The sequence below is a fragment of the Melanerpes formicivorus genome, unplaced genomic scaffold (assembly GCF_026170545.1).
Source record: "Melanerpes formicivorus ecotype bairdi unplaced genomic scaffold, bMelFor1.0.p_v2 SCAF_29, whole genome shotgun sequence".
NCBI classification, from domain to species: domain Eukaryota; kingdom Metazoa; phylum Chordata; class Aves; order Piciformes; family Picidae; genus Melanerpes; species Melanerpes formicivorus.
In genome coordinates, this window is record NW_027142381.1 from 5,527,915 (window position 1) to 5,547,655 (window position 19,741).

General features: G+C 54.4%; 3 protein-coding genes across 3 annotated transcripts; 2 read left to right on the forward strand and 1 right to left on the reverse strand.

The window, feature by feature from the left end:
* The first annotated feature begins 1,705 nt into the window (after window positions 1-1,705).
* CHCHD2 (coiled-coil-helix-coiled-coil-helix domain containing 2) lies at window positions 1,706-4,150 on the forward strand. Its single transcript, XM_068154670.1, has 4 exons — window positions 1,706-1,884; window positions 2,392-2,638; window positions 3,190-3,352; window positions 3,827-4,150. The coding sequence occupies exons 1-4, from the start codon at window positions 1,835-1,837 to the stop codon at window positions 3,835-3,837; spliced, it is 471 nt and encodes a 156-aa protein (XP_068010771.1). The 5' UTR covers window positions 1,706-1,834; the 3' UTR covers window positions 3,838-4,150.
* A 1,451-nt stretch (window positions 4,151-5,601) lies between these two features.
* On the forward strand, window positions 5,602-12,526 carry PHKG1 (phosphorylase kinase catalytic subunit gamma 1). Its single transcript, XM_068154668.1, has 10 exons — window positions 5,602-5,851; window positions 7,192-7,325; window positions 7,621-7,796; window positions 8,469-8,523; window positions 9,060-9,125; window positions 9,340-9,503; window positions 10,087-10,177; window positions 11,047-11,200; window positions 11,288-11,413; window positions 12,227-12,526. The coding sequence occupies exons 2-10, from the start codon at window positions 7,243-7,245 to the stop codon at window positions 12,476-12,478; spliced, it is 1,167 nt and encodes a 388-aa protein (XP_068010769.1). The 5' UTR covers window positions 5,602-5,851; window positions 7,192-7,242; the 3' UTR covers window positions 12,479-12,526.
* A 455-nt stretch (window positions 12,527-12,981) lies between these two features.
* Window positions 12,982-18,757, reverse strand: SUMF2 (sulfatase modifying factor 2). The gene is made up of 9 exons (XM_068154669.1): window positions 18,665-18,757; window positions 18,163-18,319; window positions 16,949-17,063; window positions 16,337-16,381; window positions 15,999-16,149; window positions 15,406-15,461; window positions 14,757-14,841; window positions 14,153-14,318; window positions 12,982-13,445 (listed from the first exon to the last, which is right to left on the reverse strand). Exons 1-9 carry the CDS (start codon window positions 18,720-18,722, stop codon window positions 13,340-13,342), a joined length of 939 nt encoding a protein of 312 aa, XP_068010770.1. The 5' UTR covers window positions 18,723-18,757; the 3' UTR covers window positions 12,982-13,339.
* Window positions 18,758-19,741: the final 984 nt, after the last annotated feature.

A 19,741-nucleotide genomic window follows, 5' to 3' on the forward strand; every position in this document is an offset into this window, starting at 1 on the left:
GATTTTCCTTTCTGTGCACCAAACAGGCCCCATGAAGCAGAGGAATGAGGAGCAGGGCTGAGCTCTGCCCTGCCAGGCTCTGAGTGGTCCTGCCTCGCTTGGAGCTATCCACAAGGAGAGAAAGTGCCAAAAAATGAAGTCAATTACTTACTGTCTGCCTGGAGTGCAAAACTCATCATGCTTCAGAGGCATTTGACAAAAGCCCAAACCCAGAGCTGCTGAGGAAGCAGCCAAAGTGGAGAGAGGCCAACCACAGAGAGATGCATGCAGCGATGAGCTCCTGCAGCAATGCCAGCAGCCTGGACTGACAGAGATGCTGCTGTTCTGAACAGGATAAATTGGTTTTATTTACTTTATAATGCCTTTTGACATGACCAGCAGCTGCTTCTCTGACTGAAGCTTTGCTTTTGGATTACATTTGCTATGTAAACTCACAACACTCACACTTCTTTCATCAGGTAACAGTGACCTCCCTGCATGCATCATTAATTAATAGTCCAGCAAATACACTCTTGCTTCAAAGCACAGTCCTCAATGAGCACCTGCCAGCCTACCGAGAAGGCTTGGTGCCTAGGGCTGAGCGGGGCAGGAGGTGTCCTCACTCCTTGCTGGGGTGGGAGGTGGTGACCCTCACCCAGCCTTTTGGGTGAAAGCAATTCGGGGAGGGCTGAAGGACTTTTGGAGGCTCCTTCATGGTGCCTCACACACTGCCTCTTGGGCTTCTCCAGAGGGCGAGAGTCTCCTCACAGGGAAAGCCACAGGTTTAAACATGTTTAACTGACTTATTCCAGAGAGGAACCAGCTGCCACAGCTCCCTCAAACCACTGTGGCTTGAGAGCACAGAGGGATCTGCTACCATAGCTCCTTCAGAGCATTATGGCAGGGCACAGCGGAACCTGCTACCATAGCTTCTTCAGAGCACTGTGACATGGCACAGAGGAACCTGTAACCATAGCTCCTTCAGAGCATTGTGGCAGGGCACAGAGGAACTTGAAACTATAGCTCCCTCAGAGCAGTGTGGCAGGGCACAGAGGAACCTGCAACCATAGCTCCCTCAGAGCATTGTGGCAGGGCACAGAGGAACCTGCAACCATAGCTCCTTCAGAGCATTGTGGCAGGGCACAGAGGAACCTGCAACCATAGCTCCTTCAGAGCATTGTGGCAGGGCACAGAGGAACCTGCAACCATAGCTCCTTCAGAGCATTGTGGCAGGGCACAGAGGAACCTGCAACCATAGCTCCTTCAGAGCATTGTGACATGGCACAGAGGAACTTGAAACTATAGCTCCTTGAGAGCATTGTGGCAGGGCACAGAGGAACCTGCAACCATAGCTCCTTCAGAGCAGTGTGGCAGGGCACAGAGGAACCTGCAACCATAGCTCCTTCAGAGCATTGTGGCATGGCACAGAGGAACCTGCAACCATAGCTCCTTCAGAGCAGTGTGGCATGGCACAGAGGAACCTGCAACCATAGCTCCCTCAAAGCAGTGTGGCACGGAGGGACCCGCAGCCCCCAGTCCCTCAGAGCCCCGTAGCACGGAGGGACCCGCAGCCATCGCTCCTCCAGAGCCCCGAGGCACAGAGCTATACGCAACCACAGGTCCCTCCCACAGCCCTTTCCCGCCTCACGGCAGCGCCTCAGGCGCACAGCGGAAGGGGCGGGACCGGCGCGAGCTCCACCCCGCCCCGCCCCGCCTCGTGACGCAGTGACGCCAGCGCGCGCGGCGAGTGTCGGGTGACCTTCAGCGGCGGCGGCCGGCTCCGGGCTCTCCGTCCCTCCGAGGTCGTTTTCGCTTTCTCCTCTTCCCTTCTTCTCCGCGAACCTTTCCTGCCGCGATGCCAAGGGGCGGCCGGAGCCGCACGTCCCGCGTGGCGCCTCCCGCCAGGTGAGGCTCCCGCTGCCCCTTTCCTTCCTCTCTGCCCTCGTGTAGGCCGCAGGCGGCAGAGGCCCTGCCGCCATTCCGAGGGTGGGTGACGCACCGGGGTGGGGGTAACAGGCTGGGGGGAGGGCTGAGAGGGTGGCCAGCTGCTTTGAGTACGGGTGTAGCGGGGTTCAGTGTTTTGCGGGGATGGAAGTGAATTTCAGCGCTGGCTTGGCGGCAGGGCCCCGGCAGCTGGTGCCTGATCAGTAAAGCCCCATCTGATCAGCCACTTTCGGGTTATAATTTCCTTTAAAGTCGCACAGCCCTCTGGTGGGTGGTCCTTAAAAGCCACAAAGGAGCTAATAAACTTGATCCAGTTGTGCATAAGCCACTTGCCAGAATATTGGCCTTTTAATCATCAGCATGCAGGACGTAACAAGGAGGAAGTGGACGTGGTCCCTGCAGCCAGGCAGCCTCTGCTTGCTGTGAGTTCAGAGGGGTGATAGGAGGCTTCTCTTCTTGTCCTTGCAGCCGGGCACCAGCAATGAGAGCTGCGTCACCAGCACCTGCTGCTCGGGCACCTGTCCCAGCAGCAGCACCGGCTTCTGCTGTGGCTGCTCCTGCACCGCAGCAGCCTGGGCTGATGGCACAGATGGCTACAACTGCTGCGGGAGTTGCTGTAGGCTCTGCTGTAGGCCATACCATAGGTCATGCCCTTACAGGAGCGTTTAGTGGAGGAAGCAGCTCTGAAGCTGCAAGGCCTGATATTACTTACCAGGTAAGAGAAAGCACAATTAGATACCAGCTGCTGAGGTGCAGCTAACTTGACAGATCAGTTTTGTATAGGCTGCAGTAAATGCTATAGGCATAAAGGCCACACAGATTGCAGCTGGGATAACAATAGAGGCTCAATCTCTGAGGTAATTGTCACAGTGACCATGAAGCACCTTAAAAGTACCTCAAAGGGATGAGTGCTTGTGGTTGAGTATTAGTGTTGTGTTCCCCTGATTCAGACAGGACTTCCCTGTGCCAGGTCTGATGGCAGCAAGATCTGTTGCAAGGCTTTTTGGTGCTGCTGAAACATCAAGATAATGCTGTTATCTTGCTCACATGCTGTCCAGAGCGACCCAAGTGTAACTTAGAAATCTCTTCAGAATGCCACTGCTGGAAACTGTTTTGTATATCAGCCCCTTAAGTGGTCTCTGTTTAAAAAGTAGCAGCATTATGACTAAAACAGTGGGAAGAAATAGAGAGTGAGCAGCACTGGGGTGGTTTGGCTTCCTAGGCTGAGGCTGTTGAAAGGTCTCTTACAAGGTACTTCCATTTCAGGAGCCCCAGGCTGCTCAGCCTGCCTACCAGCAGCAGCAGCAATCCCAGTTTGCTCCTTGCCAGTATGAAATGAAGCAATTCCTGGAGTGTGCACAGAACCAGACTGACCTCAAGCTGTGTGAGGGCTTCAGTGAAGTTCTGAAGCAGTGCAGGTTTGCTAATGGTAAGTAGAGCACTCGCTTGGCTGCCAGACCGCTACCCAATGAGCTAATCAGAAAAATCATCATGGGGATGTTGTGGGTTTAAAGTCTGTGTGGTAAAGAATGGGGATTGATAGAGCACACACATTGCAGTTAGAGCAGGATGTTCTGGCTGGCTTCCTCTCTTGGCTCTGTACATGTAGCTGGAGGTGATGGGGTGGAGAGGATGAGTTCCTGAAGGTGAGGAGAGCAGTGGCAGCAGGCTTGGAGAACCAGCACAGCACTGCTGGCCTGCAGCAAGTTCTTGTTCAGCACAGCTGAGACACCACCCTGACCTGGCAGAGAGGCCACTGCCTAGGACCAGCGTTGGGGTGGACTGCTGCAGCCTGTAGTTCAACACCTCCCAGCAGGTGGATGAGAGGAACACCCTACAATTCCTCTGCCCTCAGGGATCCCGAACTTGGTGTGATTAACCGCGGTAACTTCTTACCTTCCAGGTTTAGCCTAAGCCTTCAGAACGAGGCTGATGAAGACCATCTTCCAAGAACTGACCTGTGAATGAGAAAAAAAGCTTCAGTTAATAAAGTCTAAAGCTGTCTGGTATCTTGTTAGTTCATATATTCACACTGTCATCCTCGTGGCTCGCTTCTTGCCATAGCAGCTGCACACACGATCCGACTTACAGCCGCAAATTACTTAGCACAAAATGGAAGAATGAGTAATAAAGCAGAATGAGCTCATCCTTGGATTAACTGGTGTGCTGATTGTTGTGTTGAATGTAAGTGATACAGTGGTGAAATAAACTTCTCTCTCTAGAAGCACCTTGCTTGAAGTGAAATTTGGAGTTGAATCTGAATGGTGGGCAGGTGGGAGCTGATTCTTGGCAGGCCTGACTGCAGTGGTGCCTGAAGGGCTGGAGCTGCAGGGGTGCAGGAACAGTTGGGAGCTCAGTGGTAGCTGTGCTTACCAGACAGCTTCACTGTGAGCACCTGAACTCTACAGGCAGCTGCTGACTGAAGAAGGGGGTGAGGAGCTAGCATCTTGACTCCACACTATTCTGCATGCAGCAAAGTTTCTACCCCATAGGTGTTCTGCTGTACTTTTAAAATGAGCTTAGGATGTAGATCAAACATATTCCAAGAAATACCTTCCCTCTGCTCAGAGGAGATACCAGGGGTAGGCCATTACCTGAGTGAGCCTGTGCACTCAGGAAGCTGTAGACATCTAGCCACAGTCTTGCATCAGACAGTTCCCAGTAAGAAGCTCAGGCTGTAGGTTTCTTCTTTCTCCATCTTGTGGACTGAAACGAGAGAGGGTGGTTCAGCTGACTGGGGAGGCTGTGCCCTTTTCTTCCTCATTCCTAGGCCGGTGACAAAGCAACTGCTGGCACACGAATTAAATGGCAGTTTAAAGGACACTGATGCAGAGTGCAAAGCCTCCTTTTTCCATCAGAGGGAGCAGACAGCTTATGCCCTGCGGAAATCCCTGGAGCCTGCAGAGTAAACCCACCTGTGGGGGCGGTGTAAAGCCCTGCACCGAGCAGGGAGGGTTTGAGCACCAGGAAGGGGAGGGGGAAGAATCCTGCACAGAAGAGTGCGGTTCCTGCTAAAAATACTTTAATGCAGCATGACCTGGTTTTGCTGAAGTGCTTTTAAGCTGTAGGGTATCCTGCCTGCTCCCAACAGTTCCTGTCTCATCTGTAGTCCTGGGAAGCTGAAAAGAGAAAATTAGTATTCAAAGTGTGGAAAGGTTGCCTCAAGCAGGGGAGATGAGGACACAACTGCCTTTCCCGGTGACACGAGAAGCTTGCTTCTGCTGCTTAAGCTCACATCTCAGCTGCCAGCTGATTGACTGAAAAGAAACACCAACTATTTGGGCCAGAACTGACGCACTGGGCTGCTGCTGAGTTTGCAGTAGGCATCCCTAAAGTTCTCTTTACAAGCAGCCGGGATCTGCGTTTAGCCTGGAGAAAGTACAAAGTAAACCATTTTGCAGCTCGGAGGGGGTGGGAACCGGCAGAGCCTTTTAGGAGCAGCTCGGCCCCGACCCAAAGCGGCCATAGAAGCGGCTCGGACCCGGCGCAAACCGGCGGTAGGGCGCCGGGGCCAAGCCCAGCCCGCGCAGGGAAGGGTTAAAGCCGCCGGTGCGGGGGGAAAGCCCCGGCCCCTTTCCGCTCCCCACCGAGCCGCCGGCAGTTGCTCGCCAGACCCCGCCGCCTTCCCGGGGGGCCGCGGGCTGCCCCCTCCCGGCGGGAGCCCGTCCCCGAGCCGCGGCCCGAATGCCCCCCCCGGGCCGGCCGGCGGTGCCAAGCGGCGCTGCGCTTTATTTTTGGCTCGGCGGCGGCAGAGCCGGGCGGTCCTGAGGGAGCAGCCTCGGGCGGGCGGCAGCAGCCTCGGGCGGGCGGCAGCTCCCCCGCGCCCAGGCCCTCCTCGGCCCGCCGCGGCCTTAGCCCTTCGCCCGCCCCAGGCCCGGCGCCGGCGCGGGGCAACGCGCGGTGGCGGAGCCCGGCTGCCCGCGGCCAGGTGAGGGAGAAGCCGGCCTCGGCAGACGGGGCTGGAGGAGGCGGGGAGGGCTCCGGAGCCGGCGGGGGGTAGCCGCCCCGCGAAGCTTGCTTTCGGGGTTCTCTTTAGCCTTATTTCGTTGTTTCTCGCCGGGTACAGCGGGGCCGGCTCCCCGGGAGCTGCCCGCCTCTCCCGGCTCAGGGAAGCGCAGAGCCCTGGGTGCGAGCAGACCTCCCGCGGCGGGGGGGGGGGGGCCGGGGCGCCGCTGCTGCTGGGGGGTTGGGGGCTGGGCCGGGGCAGGAGTTCGGGGCGGGGGGGGGCGCTCCCGGGCTGGCCTAAGGGCTGGGTTTTGCTTGGGCTTTCCAGATTGCTCTCAAATATTTGCGTGTTACTGAATATTTACCACGGCAAACGTGTAATGCCCTGTTGCAGAGCAGCGGCCCCGGGCGGCAATGCCCGGTCCGGCTCGCTCAGCCTTCCTCCATCGGCACCTCGGGATAGAAACCCCTCTCTCCCCCCACCCCCTGCCCTCTCTTTACCCTTCGTTGCACGTCCGTGGAGCTCATACAGTACTGATAATTAAAGCAGCCTCCCCTCTGTACCAGCTGTTTCTGTAATATCAGGAGGTTTTCAGCAAACTCCTGGGCGCTTTCCTCCAGGAAGCAACACACAGAGCCCAGGTTCACCCTGCCAATCCCCCACAGGTGCTCCCCAGCTCCCAGCTCTTCCACATAAGACCACCACCGTTCCCACTACTTGGATTTTCAGCTTCAAAGACATGGAAGTTAGCGGTTCTGCCCAACACTGGAGATACTTTCTCTTCTGTGCTGCCTCTCCCTACCTCTCACTCAGCCCTTACTTGTTTTGGCACTGCTGGCAGCATTTCCAACAGCTAAAATGTAGTAAATCAAACTCCTGGCTCTTTAGAAATGCTCCATCCCTCGTTAAACACAATATTGATACTCTCCTGCCCATCAACTGTCCTTCCTCTGCCAAACTGTCACCCCAAAGTGACAATTTTGCTGCCTAAGCAGGGAAGGGATGAGGTTTTGGGGTGCTGTGAGGCTGCTTCTGCCCTCAGGGACAGCCAGGGTGCAGGGCATCCCATGGGATTTCTTCTGTTATCCTCAATAGAATCTCCATGAGGTCCTGAGGGCAAAGATTTGCTTTTTAAGTCAATTAAATTTTGCCTTTGGTCTGTGGTCCAGGATTCATCATCATCTTTGACATCCTCTTCCTCCTCTTTTCTCCTCCAGGTCAATGTTTTCCTCTCTAGGGAGGCAAAAATCAGAGACTGGGTAGGCCCCTACTCCTGCCCCAGTTGCAGGGAGGATCCATCCTTGCTCTTTTTCTCCTTGCAGCCCCTTTCCAGCAGCAGACAAGGCCAGACTGCCCCCAGCCAGGAGCCAGAGATGACCAAGGAAGAAGAGCTACCAGACTGGAACTCATCCAAGGAGTTTTATGAAAAATATGAGCCAAAGGAGATTTTGGGCAGGTAAAGTTTGGATTTGGCAAACTGTGGCTTCCCATACTCCAGTACCACATAGGAACAGTTTTTATTCCTTGGGAATCTGATATGAACAGGGGTCACAGCAGCATGGGGTTAAAAATAGCATGGAGCAGCACTTCCTATCAGCTTGAAACCTTCTGTCCCATCAAGACAGGGTAACAGAGTGAGGGTAACAGAGTGAGACCCACTTGTGCAGGCCAGGTGCTGATGGCACAGCCGTGAAGCTGGGCTGGATGGGGAGGGATGGGAACCTCCACCTTGGCTGTGTTGTCCCTGGCAGGGGGGTGAGCAGCGTCGTCCGGCGGTGCATCCACAAGATCACCCGGCAGGAGTACGCCGTGAAGATCATCGACATCACCGCGGGGAACATCTCCCCCAAGGAGGTGCAGGAGCTGCGGGAAGCCACTGCTAAAGAGATCGACATCCTGCGGAAGGTCTCAGGCCACCCCAACGTCAGTAAGTCCAGCTCTGAGCATCAGCACCAGGGGGTTCCTGCCTGCTTATTCCTCAGAGTGTCCCTAGGAAAGGATTTTGGGGTGAAATCCCTGAAAGGTCAGACCTCCAGTGGTCCTGAGGTGCCACACAGCACCTGCTTGCAGCACAGAATCAGAGAATTGTTAGGGTTGGAAGGGACTTCAAAGATCATCTAATTCCAACCCTCCCTGCCCTGGGCAGGGACACTTCACACTAGATCAAGTTGCTCACAGCCAGCCTGGCCTTAAAAACCTCCAGGGATGAGGCTTCTACCACCTGCCTGGGCAACCTGTGCCAGTGTCTCACCACCCCCATGGGGAAGAATTTCTTCATAACATCCAATCTGAACCTACCCATTTCTATCTTTTTTCCCCATTCCCCCTAGTCCTGTCACTCCCTGACACCATAAAAAGTCCCTCCCCAGCTTTCCTGTAGGCCCCCTGACGATACTGGAAGGCCACAATAAGGTCTCCTTGGAGCCTTCTCTTCTCCGGACGGAAGCTCCACCTCAGCACACACACCAGCAGTGTCCAGGCTGTCTCCCAGCCCAAACACCACTGAAGATCAACTCCTCATTAATTCAATTAGCAATTAGAACAGCAATGGGCAGGAGCAGGCTGTACACTGTGCTCATAGCCCTTGTGTTTATTGCAGTCCAGCTGAAGGACAGCTACGAATCCAGCACCTTCTTCTTCTTGGTGTTTGACCTGTAAGTACCAGCTTCCTGTCACCCCAGCACTATCTCCTCAAGCCCATCCCTACTCTGCAGACAGCCACCAGCCAACACCCATGCCAGCTTTTGATGGTGCAAAGAGGTCAAAGGTGGGGGACAAACAGCTCTTGCTTAAGGTAGAACCAAGCTTGATGGCTGTGAGCTAGCTCACTGCAGCCTTCTCGCTGGCTGTGCTTCCCCGCTCAGTGCTGCTCAGGTTTCCCTATAACCTTTGTGGGAGCTGTCACACGTCCCAGGGGGTTATTTATATGCCCAGTGTGACATCACAGCTCCTGACACCGAGGCAGTGCAATGAACATCAACAGGAGAGCCTTGCCCCATCCAAAACCTGCCCTGTCTGAGGACAGGCTGTCCTCTTGCCTGATGTTATGCAGCAGTGTAGAGGCACTTTTACCCCTTTTATTGCTAAGTTAAGTGGCAGTGACCCCCAGGTCATCCTCCCCAGGGGCTCAGGGCTGCTTTGCCATTGGAGCTTATCCACTGCCTGCCTCCATTTTCCTTCCCACATGCAGGATGAGAAGAGGGGAGCTTTTTGACTACCTCACTGAGAAAGTCACCTTGAGTGAGAAGGAAACCAGGTAAGGCCAGGTGCAGGTGGCTGAAAATCATGCTGCAGAAGCAGAGTGTGGGCTTCAAGGGTGACCCAGTGTGGTGCCCACAGGCAAAACAGCACCCCTGGCTGTCCCCTGCCCTCAGACTTAGGGGCTGAGCTGCTTGGTCCCTTTGCCCATCCCTGGGAGCACAGTACTGGGGGGCACTGGGCCTAGGAGAGGTGCTGTCACCCATCCCCAGGAAGATCATGCGTGCGCTGCTGGAAGTGATCCAGTACCTCCACTCCATCAACATCGTCCACCGAGACCTGAAGCCAGAGAACATCCTCCTGGATGATGACATGAACATTAAGCTGACAGACTTTGGCTTCTCCTGCCAGCTGCATGAGAATGAGAAGCTCAAAGGTAGGAGGACAGCAAGGGTGGGGGTGATGCCAGCTGGCTCATGGCCCCTCCATCGCTGCAGTGCCCACAGCAAGTCTGAGAGTCCCTCCAGCCCCACAGCCTTCTTGGGGTCAGTCTCAGAGCTGTGGGTACAGATGGGTGCCTGGTGGCTTTGGGTGCTTCTGCTCACACAAGAGCATCCTGCTCACACATCTGCCTGCACATGGGTTCTTTGCCATGAAGAAATTGCTGCCAATTAGGAGAACCATCCTGTTCTTTCCACTTCTTTTCCTCCAGTTGATCCTCGTTACCTCATCCATTTACTGCCCATCAGGAAGGCTTTTTCCCCCCCAACTCCTACCCTGCAAAGAGCCACATAGCCAACCTGGGCATCCCCACTGCTCTCTTTGCTCACTTTTTAGCCACTAGAATTCAGCAAGTTGCCAGCAAGATGCACATCAGTTATGGTTATTCCCTGTGAGCATCATCACTGCAGAGATCCCACCTGGGACCCAGTCCTCCTTTGTCAGCTGCTGAGGGGTAGGTGGGGATGGAACAAACCCTCCTGGGTGGCTCAGGGGGATGTTCTGCTCTGTCTCCACAGAGATCTGTGGCACACCTGGCTACCTGGCCCCCGAGATCCTGCAGTGCTCCATGGATGACGAGCACCAAGGCTATGGGAAGGAGGTTGATATGTGAGTGAGATGCTTGCCCTCCTACCTCATCCCTTGGGCTGCTCCCAAAGCAAGTGAAACAGCAACAGTTGTGCAGCTAGGGCCCCATTTGAGTGTTGGAAATTAATCAAATGAGGCACCCAAAGAAAACCCTGAGGGCTGTGAGAGGTTGTCCTGGTGACCAGGGGACTGGCACAGCAGCCTGGGAATGAGCACATCTCCCCACTTTGCCCCATCAGGGAGGAGGAAAAGCAATACTTTGTGTTCATAAATTAACTGGGGCCAGGCTCTAAGCCATAGGGCTTTTTAAAGGCACTCTGGAGCAAGACCTGAACCCAAGGCAGCCCCTGAGAAAGCAGCCAGCTCAGGAAAGCCCATCAGAGCCCTGCAGACACTTTGCTACCATCTCTGGTGACTTCAGGCTCGGGTCTGCAGCATTCAGAGCTGTAACCAACCACTCGGAACACACTGGGGTATTTCAGCCCCATTTCAGTTTAAACACCTTCACAGCCAGGGCACTTGGCACACCACAGCCTGGTGCTGAGACAACCCCAGAGCAGCCAGCCTTGCTGGCACCACCGTGTCCCTCCCTCCCTTAAATAAAACAATAAACCCAAATGCCTCCAACTCACAGCTTCCTCCTGCAGTATCCAGAACAGCTTCACATCAGCTCACCTCAAAACCCCTTCCCACCAGCAGGGCAGCCCCAGCTTCTTATCACCCATCAGGGCTAAGGAGCCCCAGCAGCAAGCTCAGCCTCCCCTCATCAGACACCACACAGGGCAGCGTCCTCCTGGCTTTCCAGGGAGGCAAAGCCAGCATGGGGGCTGGCACAGAGCCGCTCTTGGGGTGCCAGGCAGGGCTGGAGGGTGTGACTGGGCTGCCCACAGGTGGAGCACCGGGGTGATCATGTACACCTTGCTGGCCGGCTCGCCCCCCTTCTGGCACCGCAAGCAGATGCTGATGCTGCGGATGATCATGAACGGGGACTACAGCTTCGGCTCTCCGGAGTGGGACGACCGCTCAGACACCGTCAAGGACCTCGTAGGTGCTCGGGGAGGGATGGGAAAACCTGAGGAAGGGGCTGCAGACAACTGGGATAGCCAAGGTTGGTTGGTTGCCCTCCTGCAGATCTCCCGGTTCCTGGTGGTGGACCCACGGCAGCGGTACACAGCCAGCGAGGCGCTCGCCCACCCCTTCTTCCAGCAGTACGACGTGGAGGAGGTTCGGCACTTCAGCCCCTTCCGGAAATTCAAGGTGAGGAGGGGTCTGGGGGCGTCTCAGTGCCCTGAGGCTGGAAGCCAGATGTGCTGAGCAGTGGGATGGATTCCCCAGGTGGGTTCAGTAAGGCTGACAGACCTGCTCTGGCAGGGGGGTTGGACTTGATCTTTGGAGGTCCCTTCCAAGCCCTAATATCCTGTGACCAAAGCTTGGACAGGATGTGGCAGCCTGGGTGGACACCCTTCTCCAAGCACTGTTTCAGCTACTTTTTGGTACTTCCAAAGGATTAAATAAGAAAAGGGAGAAGCTTCCACCCCCCAACAAATCAGTAAAGAAAATCATTTGTAAGGGGAAATCACTGAACAGGTTGCCCAGGGAGGTGGTAGAAGCCCCATCCCTGGAGGTTTTTAAGGCCAGGCTGGATGTGGCTCTGAGCAACCTGATCTAGTGTGAGGTGTCCCTGCCCATAGGGAGGGTTGGAACTGGATGGTCCTTGGGATCCCTTCCAACCCTGACAATTCTCTGATTCAAAATCAAGTCTGACCTCATATGGGTGCATCAGATGATGCAGAAGTTGATCCAGGAATCCTTTTCCTTCCCCCTAGCAGCCATTAGGACAGCTCAGAGCCATCTAAAGTGGCATTAGGTGACAGGTTTAGGACTGACCTGCAGTTTGACCTTAAGGGCACACTTGGATTTTTGGCTGAACTGCTCAGAGAGGCCTCAATAGCTGTGCCAGGAGCTGGGTCCTCCTGGCAGGCAGCAGTCACATGGGATGTGTTGGGGCTGACCTGGTCCCATTGTAGGAGCAGCCCCAAATGCCAGCCCTTTCCCCTGCCCCTGCTGCAGGTGATCTGCCTGACGGTGCTGGCCTCGGTGCGGATCTACTACCAGTACCGGCTGCTGAAGGCGGTCACCAGGGAGCTGGTGGTGCGCGACCCCTACGCCCTGAAGCCTGTCCGCAAGCTGATCGACGCCTGCGCCTTCAGGACCTACCGGCACTGGGTGAAGAAGGGGGAGGCCCAGAACAGAGCTGCCCTCTTCGAGAACACCTGCAAGGCCATTTTGCTGACCTTGGCAGCCGAGGAGGAGCTCTTCTGAGGGCTGCTGCCTAAGCTGGCTCAGTGGAGTAAAACTACTGAAAACCAACCAGTGAGTTCTTTGCTCTTCCTTAGAGGTGGGGCTGGCCTCGGGTCAGGTGCAGCTGCAAGCCCCTTCAGACAGCTGTGATTTGCCCCTGGGCTTGTGTCCCACTGTAAGGGATGGGTTTGGAGAAGCTGCTGCTAACAGAGCTGTAACCAGCTGCAGCTCCTGATGTGCTCAGAGCAGCAGATCTGCTTGGGCAAGTTCAGTTCGGCCCTGGAGTGAGACCCTTTTGGGCCAGCCACAGGCAGGGAAGGGATGAGCGGTGCCCACAAGGGTGTCCTCATCAGGGCTTTAGTGGCTGAGCTTGTGCAGAGCTGTTTTGTATCCCTTATTGCTGGCTGTAACACCCAAGGCATGGGGTGCTGTCATTTATGTACTCAGTCTCAAGCACACGTGGTTTGGCCACTGTGTAAGGGTCAATAAAAGTGCCTTGTTTCAATCCTGGGAAGGCTCAGAGGCTTTCACAAAGCTGGGATTTCCCAAGGAGATGGGGACTGATGCACAAGTCTCCTTCCAGGAGTGTGCCCCCATCATTCCCACCACTGCAGCCACCCCTTATGGCAGCCCCATGCTGGCAGTTTATTTCCAATGGACACCAAGAGGAGAGCTTGGAATATCAACCACACAAGAGGAGATGAGAGACAAACCTCCCTGCCTGCCACTCCCAACCACTGCTCCTGCCCAGACCTCCCAGTACAAAAGGAGTTTTAGTATTTACATTGTTTAAACTGTCTGGGGTTAATGACAGTGACTGCTGGGGGGTTGCTGGTCATCTCCACAGGAGAAAATGCCTTCAGGTCTTCCTGAGTGACCTCCTCAGAGCTCAGGCTTGGTCCAGCTTTTCTCAGGCCTGACTGGAGGGACGTCGGCAGCGCAGCGGAAGCTGAGGTTGTCAGAGGCTGAGTCTGGTGTGTTCCCCATTCTCATGGGGGGAGGGGAAAGAAAGAGACACATAATTTAACATGACTAGGAAAGTCCTCCACTTCCCTAGAATAACTTCAAGAAAACACATTCAATTCTAAATACTTGATGGGAAATACTGATGACTGGAGAAGCAATTAGGAAGGGTTAGGGCAGGGAAATTTTCAGCAGCACTTGCAAAACCTAACTGCTCCTCAGAAAAGGTGAGTAGGAACAAACAAAACAGCTGGGAAAACCTGCTTCCAAATAAGGTGAAGGAGCTGGAGGACAGGAGTGGCTGAGGGAACTGGAGTTACTCAGTCTGGAGAAGAGGAGGCTGAGGGGAGACCTCACTGCTCTCTACAGCTCCCTGAAATGAAGTTAGGAGTGAAGGAGGGGGTTGGTCTCTTCACTCTAGTATCAGGTGATAGGACTAGAGAACATGGCCTGGAATTGTGCCAGGGGAGGTTTGGGTTAGATACTAGAAAAAAATTCTTTACTGCAAGAAACAGACATTGCCCAGGGAGGTGATAATCACCATGCCTGGAAGTGCTGAAGAAACCTGTAGACATGGCACTTTGGGACATGGTTTCGTGGCTGTGCTGATCCTAGTTTGATGGTTGGAATCAATGATCTTGGAGGTCTCTTCCAACCCAAACAATTCTATGGTTCAATAAAGCCAAGGCAGAAAGTGCTGTGCAGCAGCAGCTGGGCACTCTCCAGGCCTACCTGGTGGTCACCTGAGCTTTATGATTTGCAGACCCATCGACAGTGTCAATCCATGAGGCCCCTCTCAGGACCCTCATGTTCTGAGTGCGCTGCCTCGAGGAGAGCCCTGGAGCTGGGTACTCCGACGCTGTCCACTCCCAGGTGTTCCCCAGCAGGTCGTAGAGCCCTGAGACAGGGATGGTTTTGCATCAGGATTAGGAATGTGCAAGGGCTGCAAAAGCACCCTGGTGTGTGGGAGGGGGCACAACATTCAAAGGATCACTGCAAGAGGGTGGTTTAATGGTGAAACCGGGAACCAGAAGCTCTTTACTGCAAGCTGGCCCCTGTTTACAGCTGGACCTTTTGTGACTCATTGTCTCCCATCTGCTTGAGGGATTCTCAGGTAAATCAGACTGATGAGCAAAATAGTTGACTTCAGGGGGTGCTCTGGTGCACTGAACTGCACCAGGTGTCCATCAGCCAACTTCACTGACAGCTATCAGTGTTTTGCTGGGCTTGGTTGATCTCTCAAGATGCTGAAACTCCCACAACCACAGGCTTTTATAAGTAGTGTTACTTGAGGAGGCAGATGCCATTCCCCAGGCCAGGAATGCCTGCTCCATACCATAGTTGTTCTGAGGAGGGAAGGCTGCCACCGGCGAGACGCCGTGATAACCGTCCTCAGCCGTGTCAGCCCTGGGGAAATCACCCTGTGGGAAGAGAGAGCAAAGACATGGAGACAACACCAGGCCTGGCCTTTGCAGGGCTGTGTTACCCCTCAAGAATGGAAATAACTCTAAACTGCAAATTAACTCCATGTGGCATTTCTGCCTGTGAGAATCAGAGAATGGTTTGGGTTGGATGGGACCTTAAAGATCATCCAGGTCCAACACCTTCCACCAGCCCAGGCTGCTCAAGGCCTCATCTGTCCTAGCCTTGAATGCCTCCAGGGAGGGAGCATACACAACCTCCCTGGGCAACCTGTGCCAGTGTCTCTCCACTGTTCTCCCAAGATAATCTCCTTTTCAAACAAATGAATGCCTGAATTTGTGGTTAATGTGTGAATTTTTGGAAGCACTGAATTCTTGCTTTCCCAGGGGAGCTGGGCTGAGGCTGCTCCCTTTAAAGGTATTTTGGATAACCCACCAGGACCTGACTCTTGCTCTCCTGCAGGTAAGCCTGCACTGCTTCCCAGGAGCACACAGCCTGCTCAGGCAGCCACACACCATGCTGAGGAGTGCTCAGAGTAGGTGGGATGAGTTTTAGGAGCTTACCTGCCAAAGATTTGTGCGGTTCAGCTGGAACTTGTTTCCCCAGGGATACATCCTTTCTGCCGAGGAGGAAGAGATACTCATTACCCCTCTGTCACTTCAGCTCTGCACTTGCCTATTTTTAACCAGGCTTTTATAGGCAACCTTTTCTGCTCAGCTCAGGACACTGAGAGGGCCTTGTCAGTCTGATCCCTACAGGCACTGCCAAGGAGGCCAGGAGAGATGTGAACTGGCAACAGCTTCCCCTTCACCAACCACTGCTTGTGCCAGGCAGTCCCTGAGTGATCCCAGCTGCTGCTTTATGCCAACATCAACTTGGGAGGCCAGGGGGGTTGCTACTTGCCCCAAGCCCATGAAATAGTCCTTTCAGCTGCCAGAAGTGCTTTGTTTGGGAAGATACATCATAACCATACATAAACCACTTCTTCTTCCTGCGTTAGTATTGTTATTATGAATTCAACTCCCAGGCCAAAAGCGGTGGTTTAACCCCTCAGATTAACCTCTGAAAACATCCCTTGGATGGAGGCTTGGATCTGGTAGAAGTAATATAACTCAATGCCTTGGTTTGGAAGCAGGTCAGAGCTTGTGGTACATACGCTCCAGTCCTCCCCTGGCAGCAAATTCCCACTCCTCCTCTGCTGGGAGCCTCTTCCCTTTCCAGGCACAGAACGCCCGCGCGTCGTTCCAGCTGACGTGCAGCACTGGGTAATCCAGCCTGTCCCTGATGCTGGAGCCAGGACCTGAGGGCTGGGAGGAATCACTGATCAGAGTCTAACTGATTTTATAAGCTTACCAATTAACAAGGACCAAGGCAGGGAGTGTGCAACAACCAGAGATGCCATTCTCTCCCAGTTCCAGTCAGGGAGGTTCAGCAGACACTAAGCTGGGCAGGCTCCTGGCATGGACTCCCCACAGCAGAGAGGTTTTTACTCACCTGTCGCCAAAAAGCCTTCTCAATGGGCAGCCACCAAGGAGCAGACTGGGAAAAGAAACAGCATCAGATTAAAGCTGAAGGGGTGACACTCTCCCCAGACACCACCCTAGAGCAGCAGTGTGTAAAGGAGAGCACTTTTTAGTCTGGAAATGGTGAAAAGCTGCAGTTTGAGCTGGGTTATCTCAGGCATTTGCTGTCACTTTCCAACAGAGCGGATGGGTCTGCTTGTAAAGTGAAAATGGTCAAGCAGCCCATGCTGCTTGCTACTTCTGTTTTAAGGTTTCATTAATAAGGTACTTGGAAAAGCACTTTGTTCTCTCTCAGCTCACTGCAGTATCTCATGGGTCCAGTCTGAGAGTGTTTGGAGAAGATGTAAGCACCATAAATCAACCCAGGCTCAACCCTGCTGTTAGTTTCAAATGCAAACCAACCCAAGACAAAAGAAAACCGCTGAGAATGGCCAAGCTCTGCACTGTGAGGAAGATGCTACTTGGTGGGAAAGTAACACTAGCAAGGCTCTCCCCTTTTTAATTTCACTTAGAAAGGCCAGACAAGGATGTGAGCACAAACATCATCAGCACTGAAACTCGTCCCCAGGAGATTTAGATTTACCTCCAGTTTCTGGGTGACTTTTTTCTTCAGCTCTTCAGATACGAAATCCTCAAAGACAAAGCTCCAGCCAAATGCTTCTGCTTCTGTTTTGTATTTATTTTGCCTGACAAACTCCCTGGTGATAAATGCAACAACCTCAGGTGTCTGGGAAGAGTTCTTCCAGAGTCACAAATGCAGTGATCTACACATGCAACAAGCTCAGAGCAAGGCTAAAGGTGCACAACCTGCAGACACCCATCTGCAGAGTCCCAGCTCCTCCCTGGCACAGCTCAGTCAGCTTGCCAGAGATTTAACAGATCAAACAGTTGGATCTGCATCTGTTGGCAGGTCTAAGAGGTTTTTGTTACCTGTGCACATAAAAAACACTCATCCTGCATCTTGGTCTTCAGTGCAGTCTGAGAGATCAAAAATCCCTCAAAACCCACTAAAACCTACAGCTGCTGTTAGTTGAATGTCTCCAAAATGCAGAAAGAAAAGGCCCTGTACTGCTGAACAATCTCACCCTGCTCCTGTCCCATTCCCTTCCCCACTGCCTTAGCTGCAGTAAATGTCACTGCTGTGTGCTGCTGGGCAGTTACTGGGGTGTGGGTAGGTTGGTTCCTTGTATCCAACAAGGGCTAAGCCAGGCAAATCAAGGCATTTCCCCAGTGCACTTCTTGGTGCTCTGCACAATGAAATGTAAACATTAAATGGGGGAGTGCTCCTGTATTTACAGATGGAAATGGAACCTACAGGAACCTGAAACCTGAAGCAGTACAGCTCTGAGAGTGGGAAAGGGGGGGAGGACAAAGGGACAAAAGAGGAAAGAAAGGGGGAAAGAGAAGAGAAGGGGGGAGAGAGGGAAAGGAAGGGAAGGGAAGGGAAGGGAAGGGAAGGGAAGGGAAGGGAAGGGAAGGGAAGGGAAGGGAAGGGAAGGGAAGGGAAGGGAAGGGAAGGGAAGGGAAGGGAAGGGAAGGGAAGGGAAGGGAAGGGAAGGGAAGGGAAGGGAAGGGAAGGGAAAAAGGAGAAGGGGGAAGAGGGGAGTAGAGGGAAGCATGTTTGCAACCTACACTGGTACAATGCTTCAATTTGCACCACTAAGGTGATTTATTATTGTCAGAGACATTTTGGAGTTCTAATGAAGGTGCTGGGAGCATCCCAATGTTGGCTTTCAGACCCTGGGACCCAACCCCCCAGCCCCTGCCAGCCAAGCAGGTCCTAACCTTTGCTCCTACCTGAAATCCCTGTTGGTGACAGGGTATTTGTCCAGGGCAAACGGCTTCACTGTCACCTCCCTGACAGGCCCCTCTTCGTTCCTCTTCTCCAAGGAGCTGGATCCCATCTGAAACTTCCCCCCGGGCAGCTGCACCATGCTTCCATCCTCTCCAAATGCTGGAAGTGAAGGAATGCAGTTTGAGAGCTGTGATTTTGGAGCACGGCCGCGCAGGGCAGCGCAGGCTATGTGCCAGGCAGTCACTTTGGGTACTGGCGGCAGGGCGCAGCACAGCGACCATGGCTGGCATTCCTACGGGTCTGTAATGCTTGTGGCCTCTTTTAAAGGCACGTCTCTAGTGTCTCTTTGGGAAAGGAGGCGCTCAGTCAGCCGGGCAGCTGATGGCAGCTCCTGCCTCGCTGCGATCAAGAGGAAGGGCAGGGGAAGGGGAGCTGTGGGGGGGCGCACAGGGGGGCTAGGGCTGCCGGCACAAGCCGCGGCAGCAGGACCCGCTCCCTCCTCACCCCGCAGGGCCTGGCCGCTGCCCAGCACCCAGCACCACAGCAGCACCAGCAGCCCCATCCGCCTGGCCGGCCGCCGGGAAGCGCCGGGCTCTGCCCCGGAAGGGCTGCGGGCTCGGGGGAGCGGTTCCGGCTCCGCGCCCCGACCCCTTCCTTCCAGACCCGCATGGCCTGCGGCTCGCAGGGCTCAGAGCCTGTAACTGAAGCGCTGGGAGCCTGTAACTGAAGCGCTGGGAGCCTGTAACTGAAGGGCTGGGAGCCTGTAACTGAAGCGCTGGGAGCCTGTAACTGAAGGGCTGGGAGCCTGTAACTGAAGCGCTGGGAGCCTGTAACTGAAGGGCTGGGAGCCTGTAACTGAAGGGCTGGGAGCCTGTAACTGAAGCGCTGGGAGCCTGTAACTGAAGGGCTGGGAGCCTGTAACTGAAGCGCTGGGAGCCTGTAACTGAAGGGCTGGGAGCCTGTAACTGAAGCGCTGGGAGCCTGTAACTGAAGGGCTGGGAGCCTGTAACTGAAGGGCTGGGAGCCTGTAACTGAAGAGCTGGGAGCCTGTAACTGAAGAGCTGGGAGCCTGTAACTGAAGGGCTGGGAGCCTGTAACTGAAGAGCTGGGAGCCTGTAACTGAAGAGCTGGGAGCCTGTAACTGAAGAGCTGGGAGCCTGTAACTGAAGGGCTGGGAGCCTGTAACTGAAGCACTGGGAGCCTGTAACTGAAGCGCTGGGAGCCTGTAACTGAAGCGCTGGGAGCCTGTAACTGAAGAGCTGGCTTTACAGCAGCTAAGGGCCGAAAAGCGTTTCACCTCCACACAGGCAAACCTCCTCACAACCCCCCGAGAGGACACAGTCTCAAGCTGCGCCAGGGGAAGCTTAGGCTGGAGGTGAGGAGAAAGTTCTTCACTGAGAGAGTCGTTCGCCATTGGGATGTGCTGCCCAGGGAGGTGGTGGAGTCACCATCCCTGGAGATGTTCAAGAGGGGACTGGACGTGGCACTTGTTGCCATGGTTTAGTCATGAGGTCTGTGGTGACAGGTTGGACTTGATGATCTTTGAGGCCTCTTCCAACCTTGCTGAGTCTGTGATTGTTT

What these genes read in the sequence shown, in the direction of transcription:
- CHCHD2 (XM_068154670.1), top strand. Translation starts at nt 1,835, where the DNA reads ATGCCAAGGGGCGGCCGGAGCCGCACGTCCCGCGTGGCGCCTCCCGCC. An exon ending in CGCGTGGCGCCTCCCGCCAG is followed by an intron (nt 1,885 to 2,391) that starts GTGAGGCTCCCG and finishes TTGTCCTTGCAG; the next exon opens with CCGGGCACCAGCAATGAGAG. An exon ending in GGCCTGATATTACTTACCAG is followed by an intron (nt 2,639 to 3,189) that starts GTAAGAGAAAGC and finishes CTTCCATTTCAG; the next exon opens with GAGCCCCAGGCTGCTCAGCC.
- SUMF2 (XM_068154669.1), bottom strand. Translation starts at nt 18,722, where the DNA reads ATGGGGCTGCTGGTGCTGCTGTGGTGCTGGGTGCTGGGCAGCGGCCAG. An exon ending in CAGCGGCCAGGCCCTGCGGG is followed by an intron (nt 18,320 to 18,664) that starts GTGAGGAGGGAG and finishes CTTCACTTCCAG; the next exon opens with CATTTGGAGAGGATGGAAGC. An exon ending in GTCACCAACAGGGATTTCAG is followed by an intron (nt 17,064 to 18,162) that starts GTAGGAGCAAAG and finishes ATTTATCACCAG; the next exon opens with GGAGTTTGTCAGGCAAAATA.
- PHKG1 (XM_068154668.1), top strand. Translation starts at nt 7,243, where the DNA reads ATGACCAAGGAAGAAGAGCTACCAGACTGGAACTCATCCAAGGAGTTT. An exon ending in CTCAGGCCACCCCAACGTCA is followed by an intron (nt 7,797 to 8,468) that starts GTAAGTCCAGCT and finishes TGTTTATTGCAG; the next exon opens with TCCAGCTGAAGGACAGCTAC. An exon ending in CAGACACCGTCAAGGACCTC is followed by an intron (nt 11,201 to 11,287) that starts GTAGGTGCTCGG and finishes GCCCTCCTGCAG; the next exon opens with ATCTCCCGGTTCCTGGTGGT.